Source organism: Numenius arquata, chromosome 6 (assembly GCF_964106895.1).
Source record: "Numenius arquata chromosome 6, bNumArq3.hap1.1, whole genome shotgun sequence".
NCBI classification, from domain to species: Eukaryota; Metazoa; Chordata; class Aves; order Charadriiformes; family Scolopacidae; genus Numenius; species Numenius arquata.
In genome coordinates this window covers 6,243,761-6,252,300 of record NC_133581.1, presented here as the reverse complement: position 1 = coordinate 6,252,300, position 8,540 = coordinate 6,243,761, and the positions used below count along the sequence as shown (strand labels likewise).

Sequence of the window (8,540 nt, the reverse complement as noted above, 5' to 3'; positions counted from 1 at the left end):
GGTGACAGCCGGGAGTGACATAAAAAAAAGCACCTTAACTAGCAGATCTGCTTCCTGTGCGTCTTTGAGTCATATTCTCCAACTCTACTGGCAAAAACAAGCTTTTACAACTGTTAGCGCTCTAGCCAGTGCAGCTCAAAGCGCGAGTTCCAGCCTCTCCTGGATAGCGTACAAACATTGTCATCTCAGTCCCACTTAACGAAATCACTGTCACTATCACTAGAGATAGCACGAGAACCAGAAAGCACGATTCGATTATCAGACTGCTTTCTGAGTTTTTAGATAGGGAAAAAAATCACCCTCTGATTTACGAATATGGTTTAAGTGGTACCTGACGATACACAGAATATTTATAGGCAACAAAGAAATAAGAAACCCGTGCAATCAGTTTTTTGAATGTGGCCCAATTTCTAAGAAGAAAATTAATACACTTTGAAATGAACTAATCTGTTTCAATGGGAAAAACAGAATATAGCAACAATGAAATAGAAAGTAGCAGCTATGCAGTTTGTTGCTCCCTATGCAAGTTTTGCTACACAGAAAAAACAGCACTAATCAATGTTGCTGTTTGTTGGCAATGAAACAGCAAATTCAGCTGCTCTTCTTTTTGTGGTCTCAAGCATTTCTTCAAAAGTTCTTATTTCAAAATCACTTTGCCCATCAGGAACGTGACTCTGAAAGAGGCAGAGGCAGACAGCCCTTCCCCACCAACTTCCCTTCCCCCTGCACCCTTTCCCCAGCCCCCTTTAATTAGGACCGCGAGTATTAAACGTGGGCTTTATTGAGGGCAACAGCGAAACTCCTATTGTACCGACAGGCCCAGGATTTTCACCTAACTATCCACCATTGTACAGTTCAGATTTTATCTGAGTGGCTGCTGCTTCCATGGAACGGCAACGCAAGTATGTGTAACACAATGCTTAGCTTAGCTTAATACCTCTTTGTGCCTGCGCACAGAACTTCCACAGATCTCAGTTTTGCCAAGGCACCCTTCCCGAGCGCAGGGTGACAGCATCCCTCTGGTTAACAACCCAAGTAAACCTCCCTCTACTTTTTACCCTTTTTCTGACTCTGCCATAAGCCAATTACAATTTTCTACAAGAACATTGTAAATAACGTATTCTACCGGCAACTGAAAAGAAAAAGATGAAGCGGCAGCCCCGTAGCAAAAGGAGAGAGTCAAAAGATCTCGATACTTTTTCTGGCTTCGCTTCTGACTTGGTGACTGCCCTTGGCAAGCCAGACAGAGGCAAATCCCACTGCCTTCTCCGTGAAAACAATCCTGCCAGCTACCCAGAGAGAGCGGCTCTGCTATGAGGACGTACTGCCTGAGCATATACACACATGGACGTGTATGTACGCACGGAAATACACATCATTTGCACAAGAGACGAGTGTTCAAACCCAAAATTGCTGTCGTCGTCACAGATCAAGGCGTTAGCTTAACTTCACTGAATTTCACTGAATTTTTAGAGTTGGAAGGGACAATAAAGATCATCTAGTCCAAGTCCCCTGCTGAAGCAGGATTGCCCAGAGCATGTCAGAGCATGTTACTCAGGATTGCATCCAGGCGGGTCTTGAAAATCTCCAAAGAAGGGGACTCCACAACCTCCCTGGGCAGCCTGTTCCAGGGCTCTGTCACCCTCACTGTGAAGAAAACTTGAGAGCAAGGATGGCAGGTAAGACGCCGCGCAAGTCTGCTGGGTTCCTCCTTCTGCAGGCCAGGTGGTGTGGAGCGTTTTATAGCTCTGACGATGAAGCAACAGAGAAGCAGCTTATTTATTGGGTAGTGTTCAAGGGCTATCTTTCCTTGCTCATGTCTCTAAAAGCAAGGAAAAATATTACCTACATTGTAGGATGGATTTCATGGCTAAGCTGGTAAATATTTATGAGACATAAAGTTTGTCAGATAAACTATACTTTAGAAAGACAAAATGTTATCGCTAGGCTGCCAGATCCCCAGAGATGCCAAGTTTCTACAGAGGTTCATATTTTCTCTGTAAAAAACAGAAACAGATTCATTTCTAAACCACCTATATACTGAATATACACGTTACACCCCTTCCTCCTTTTTAATTCATAACTAGATCTACTCATGACTATACTGAGATCTTCTTTGTACACTTAAAAATGATTGTGGAGAGTAACTACTGGATATACGAAGCATGTTCTGATAGTCCAGGCTTCCACCTTCCTCCACCAAATGAGCCGAGCACCAAGCTGCTATGAAAACGTGGGGCTGTAACACCGCATGGGCGCCTGACCATGGCAGGCGAGATCTGCTAACACCAGCTTCGAACCCCCCCCAGGTGTGAGCTCCCTTCTTTACCACACACCACCTTCTGGGCTGAAGTCCAAGAAAAGAGGGAAGATTTAGACTAAAGAAGAACTTTTTTACACTGAGGGTGGTGAAATACAGGGGCAGGTTGCCCAGAGAGGTGGTAGATGCTCCATCCCTGGAAACATTCAAGGTCAGGTTGGACGGGGCTCTGAGGAACCTGCTCTAGTTGAAGATGTCCCTGCTCATTGCAGGGGGTTGGACTAGATGACCTTTAAAGGTCCCTTCCAACCCAAACTATTCTTATGATTCTATGAAAAGGGAGGACATGCTTTGGCAGAAGACCTGAGGACCAACCCCTGAACACGGCTGTACAGCAGGCGCACTTCTGGAGGACACATGTCCCCGTTCCTGGCTGTAAGCGGGCAGGGGGGTCTGTTCCTGCGTCCCTTCTCTGGTTGAGGACTGGCTCCCCAGGGAGGAGATGCTGCCATTTCTCCAGCCACTCCCCGCTCCTTCACCCCCTCTGCCCCATGCTGCTCCCCAGCACCTCAGCTTCCCGCCCCGCTTCACAACGCTTCTCCCCTCACGCCCAGCCTGGCCCCACCGGGGGCCCCGCCGCTCCCCGGGGGCCTGTTGAGGAAAATCCCCCCTGTCCAGGCCGCGCCGCCCCGGGGGCCGAAGGGCGGCCGAGCCGTGACCGCTCACGCTGACCGACGCCCGCAGGACGAGGGGGGGGAATCACCACACGGGGAAGGGCTCGGCCCGGCCCCGCTCGCCGCCGCCGGGCCCCCGCCCCGCCCCTCCGCGGCCCCTAGCAACAAGCCGCCGGCGCCGGCCTCCCCGCCGCGGCCGGGCGAGGGGCGGGCCCTTCCGGTTCATGTCGGAGCTGGGCTCCGCGCGGAGGAAGCCGGGCGGCCATCTTGGCTCGTCCGGTAACGGCGGAGGGGCGGGGGGCAGGCAGGCGAGCATTGGGGGAGCGCTAGGCGAGCATTTGGGCGGGCGGGGAGAGGCGGGTCGCTATGCGAGCGGCGGCCCGGTGAAGGAGAGGGGGGCCCCCCTCGGCAGCGGGCCTGCGCTAACCATCGTGCCCCGGCTGCGGCGGAGAGTGGCCGGCGAGAGGAGCCGGGCTGCGCCCCGCTGCCGCCTCCTCCCTGCCCGCCCTGCGTTTCCTCACCCCATCCCGCAGTCGCTCCCTCGTTGCCTCCCTTCCCCCGGCTCCATCCCTCCCTGCTTGATGAGGCGCCCCGCTCCCCGCTGCTGACCCCCGCGGAGCCCGGCCTGGCCGTAGTATGAGCCCGGAGGACTCGGAGGGGGCGAGGCGGCTCCGCTCCCTGAGGGGGATCTAGCTCGGGCGTGGGGCGCCGCCGGAGGGTGGGGGGCACCGAGGCGACGCCGCCCCCCCGCCAGCCCACCTCGTCCTTCATGGTGGCTCCCTGCGACCACCATCTCCGAGCAGACGGGGGCTCGTGTGTGTGTGTCTGTGCGCGCCGCCGTCGCGGTCAGCGCGGCCGCCCGAGGGAAGTAAAATGTCCACTCGGACTCCATTGCCCACGGTGAACGAGCGCGACACCGAGAACGTGAGTACCGCCGGCCGCGGGGGGGGGGGGGGGGGGACCGGCCCCAACACCCTCCCCCGACCCCGCCGCCTCTGGGGGACACCGGGCCCCGGCCAGCCGGGGCGGGGGAGGGAAAGGGGGGGGGGGGGGAGGCATCGCCCTGCTGTCATTAACCTCTTACCGCTTGCACTGTTCCCAAATTATCGATTTATTTTACATTAATTTTTTTTTTTTTTTTTAACTCCCTCCACCCACCCATCCGGCACGGTTCCCCTATTTAGTCGCATTGGTGGGCATCCCTCCCCCAAACCCGGTGTCCCCCTCTCCAACGCCTTTATTCGCTGTTTCTCGGTGGTGGGGATGGGGTTTGTTCTGGTGGTAACGGGGGAGAGAAGATCCTCGGTGGGGAGGGGGCTCCTGGGGGGTTGCTATCTTCTCCTAATATGCCAATTTACTCCTAAAAGCAGCGGAATAAACCTCTGGTAAACAGATGGGAATCATTTGGCTTCGATAGGGGTGGGCTAGGTGACCTAGATAATAGGCCTCTTCCCTGCTTAATTTGCAGGGTTCTCGATGATAATGATGCTGTTAGACTAGTCACCTGTTCGGATGACATTAAAAGGGTTTCTTTATTGGAATTATCTTCCAGATAAGGGAGCCTGTTCCTTCTCCCCTCCATACTCCACACCCCCCCCCCCCCTTTTTTTTTTTTTCCCGTAACAAAGCCAGGGTCTAGGACATTTTATTTACGAGATTGAGTCAAAGACTGTATTAACAATCACACAGGTCATATGGTAAAGGAAGAAAGGAAAGAAAAGTAGTCCTACCACACGAGCAGATAGCCACAAACGAAGCTCAGCAGGAGACTCCCTTTCTGCAGAGAGGAGCTGTATTTCTTTTAAGTTAAAACTTACTTGATCCCAGTGTATCCTGTCTAACCATTTTTCTACATAGGCTCTGACACGTCCCCAGATGATAAACAGAAGGGAGTTGTCAGTCACCGTAGTCTAAAATGAGTCGATTAGTGAACTTTGTATTCAGCTTTCTGTAAAGGCTATCTGATATTCTTTAGAAGACAGATGCTAGGCTTGACAGAGCAGGCTTTTTTTTTTTTTTTTAATGAGGACTGCTTGTGTTTTGGACTGGCATAAAAAGTGGAAACTTTGGTTAAAGATCAGGAAAAACTGTTGGATTGTTCCAGACCATAAATAGTCCAAGAAAAGTGATGGTAGTCCCATTGTTTAAAACAAGACCAGACAAAGTGTTAGAAAACATGCTGCATGGAACAATTACTGCATTACTAGGGATTTAGATTTTATTGACATAATAGGCACTTCTAACTTCTGTGATCTTTATTTGTTTTAGCACTAGATGCAACCTGCAGGCTAAGGGCTGAATTGAGCAAAAAGCCAACTAAGCATATTTGGTTGTAAAATCTCAATGAGCTTCCTGCCTTCTGGAAGAAAATAATTAAAATATTATGCGGCCCTTCCTATGCCATGGGGAGAGTTGAAGTTGTAGTATACTCTACAAAATACTATACAAAGCTTATTTGGTTAATTGTTTTAGTCTATAAGCAAACCTGACTGAGGTTTTCAAGCCCCACGTATATTTATGGAGGCCACCTAGTAAATCATTTTAGGAAGTGTTCAGATCAGGTTCTCTACTGTAATTGATTCAAACTCTGCTATGGATAACTTAACGGTGGAAAGACTTAGTATGTGCTCGAGGAAGTACATTATTCACAAGCTGTGTGTTTTAGCACTTGACGTTAGATTTTTACATGTCTTCCACTTAAGGCACCTTGTTCTCACTTCAAAATATTGGTCTAGTACTTCTCTTTAGTAATCTTCATAATTTAACATACGGGGATTGTCTTTCTTGCAGATTAATTGCCTTAGGTTTAGATTAAGGCGTATCTTTCAACTGCTGTAATCTGGGTTGGTGACCACAGAAATACCTGTAGGTAGTGGTACTGGCAGGGAGCCAAATCCATTGAACCAACCCCTCCAGTACAATTCCGTATCCCTCGAGAAGCTGTCTTTCATGTTCTGGCCATCTAGAAATTCACCAAAAAGCCTTACTTAAAACTAAATTTAAATCTGACATTTAGACTGTCTGAATTACCCCTACAGCTATGAGTGCCAGGTCCCTTTTTTAATACCAAATGTAACAATTTTGATACTTCAACTAACTGTTCTTCCACCCCAAAGCTGGCCGTATTGTGTTGGGAGGTAAATCGAGCCCTTGATTCTCTTTCACATAAGAAAAGTCTTAATTAGTTAATATTCATAGGTCTCATGGAAGCTCAGGTGGGAAGAGGCTTAAGAGGTGCCAAGGTATCCAGCCAGCCTTTGGGCCATGGTTGTGGACCCCCTTAATGCCTTCTTTCTACTTGGAAGGTTACCACTGCTGACAAAGGCTTGGCTGGTGTTGAATCTGGTTGAAGCGTGCTGATCGTAGCGGTTCCATGCCTATACTTGCAGTTTTGGAAATGGGGTTAGCCTCCAGAATGACGGTGAGCGTAAATTATCATTGTCTGTTCTTGCAGTTAACCACGCTCAGTGGTTGGCAACTTCTGTTGAATAGACAAGGTCTAATTGTCAGTACTTAGTTGGGATTTTTTTAAGGCAGTGTATATGACTTCTTATCGAGACACTTCATGCGTGTACTGCTGAAGTGGAAATACTGTCGCAGTGACTTTCCCCAAAAGCCACTCACAGCTATCAAGCCTTTAGTGCCTTTGAGATTAAAGAATTTGGCTCCGAGTCACCTGGTTTTGAGAGGAAAGGCATCCCAGATGATCTGTGATCACAGGAACTTCACACTTGAACAGTTGGAAGCTGGCTGTTGGCCTGTGATGAGTTGGCTTCTCACCGCAAAGGTGGAGCAGCCCCTTGCTGGCCATGGCTTGTGCAACGATGGCTGCCAGCTGCTTAGGGGACAGAAGTGAAGGAGAGGAGCAGATCTTTCCTGTCTTCTTCAGAATTATGTCCTGCATGTGGAGAAAAAGCAACAAAGGCAGCAGAAACCTTCATCTAAACCTGGGAGACAAGGTAGACATGGATGAAGGACCTGTAGGTGACAGAAGAATGAGTAAACTTGTTTTACTAGTGAAGAGGAGGAAGGGAGAGAAGACAGTGGAGGCAAGAATATGGAAACACAATGGGAAAGGAAGGTAGATGGTGGAAAACAAAAGGTAAAGAGGAAGCACAGAGGAATGTGCATATGGCAGGATGGGGGACAACAAGTGACAAAGAAATAGGAGCAGAAGAAACAAGATTGTGGAGAGTAGGACAAATACGCATTTAAAAAAAATCCCCAAAGAGTGGCAAGATGATAGAGAACTGTAGGTAGAAAAAGGAAACACAACTGATATGGAGATTGGTGGATTTTTATTCTTAGGAACGTGAAATGGAAAAGAAAAAATCTTAGACTAAACCATTTAATTTGAACTTCTGTGTCCATTGCACAGCTGTGTTTCTGGGGGAAAAAGGTAACTGTTTTGAGTATGTTGGTACTGCAGGCCAATCTGAATTAAAAAATGTAAGTAATTTGAGGAAAAGCGAGACTAAAATATACTCTTATCTCCATGACTGTGCCTAATGTGAAAAATTTGCTATTGAAAAGTACCAGTGTGATGGCAACTGTGCTGGTACAAGCCTATACAAATGGATTCTGTGCAGCAAAAGTATCTCATTTATTTTTTTTTTTCATTTAAAAAAGGTTTAGTAACAGCAGGGTTAGGTTCAAAAAAACACTTTTAAGATACTGTGAAGGTTAGTGCGGTACCTCTTGATTTATTACCAATTAGCTGTGAAATGCATTAGAGCATCTGCAGACAATATGCAAGCTCACATTAATCTATATATTATTTATCAGTCTTCTCCTATTACAGATAGATCTGTAATCAGAATGCTTTCTTCCGTAGTGTGAAACCCTGTTTTGTTTTGTTTTTTTTTTTTTTAAAGAAAGGGCTGAGGAGGGAAGCGTGCCAGTGGCCAAGAATTCTGGTAGATTTTCTTCTACGTGGACCTTCTATGTTCTTCCATTTTTTTCATAGTTGTTTCATAAGTTGTCATAAATGGTCTGGTTTGAAATAAATTAGGTGAAGGTGGCAAAATAACCAGAAATAAAATATGTTTTAGGAGTTCACCTGGGATGTATTTTTTTTTTTATTCCAAATTTTCACAGAGCAGGAAAATGCTTTTTGTGCGTTTCTTACTGCCTGGGATGCCTGACAGGTCCAGTACTGTGTTTGTACTCAAAAAATACCTCGCTTAGGTTGTGTGGTCTTGCGAGTCAGCCATTGACTGTTAGTATTTTCCCATTTTGAAGTGAGAGTTTTCATTCTTCAGCTCTGCTAAACAGCCTGTGCCATGTCGTTTAATCATTTCGGCGTCACTGTCGGCTCCAGCTGACAGGAGGCTGCTGGGGGTGTCAGCCGTGGCCACCTCTCCCCACCCGGGGTTTGTGCCAGCACTAATTACTGCTGGGCTGTATGACGAGCCTGCTCAGTGCTCTGACCCAACTCAATCGAATCCTTAAGGAAAGTGGGGTTTATCCCCCTTCTGCATGGCTGCAAATACACAGAGGGAGAGGATGGGAATGTCCAGTTCAGGTGGGAAAGGCTAGAAATGCTTCTTACTATTTTTGGTTTGGTTTGATTTAAGGCAATCGAAGCCCTAGGTGTGCTGCGCCTA

At 48.0% G+C, this 8,540-nt stretch overlaps 1 protein-coding gene across 10 annotated transcripts in view; it reads left to right on the top strand.

Moving 5' to 3' along the window:
* The first annotated feature begins 3,282 nt into the window (after nt 1–3,282).
* Nucleotides 3,283–8,540, top strand: part of MARK3 (microtubule affinity regulating kinase 3) — a 63,255-nt gene continuing 57,997 nt past the window's right edge. For 6 of the 10 annotated variants that reach the window (XM_074149452.1, XM_074149460.1, XM_074149454.1 and 3 more), the window contains exon 1: nt 3,740–3,858. In XM_074149452.1, coding sequence (XP_074005553.1) covers nt 3,808–3,858 — 51 coding nt within the window. In that variant the 5' untranslated portion in view covers nt 3,740–3,807. Of the gene's footprint in view, nt 3,859–8,540 lie in introns of all 10 variants that reach the window. The other 4 variants (XM_074149459.1, XM_074149456.1, XM_074149453.1 and 1 more) reach the window with 2 other exon arrangements.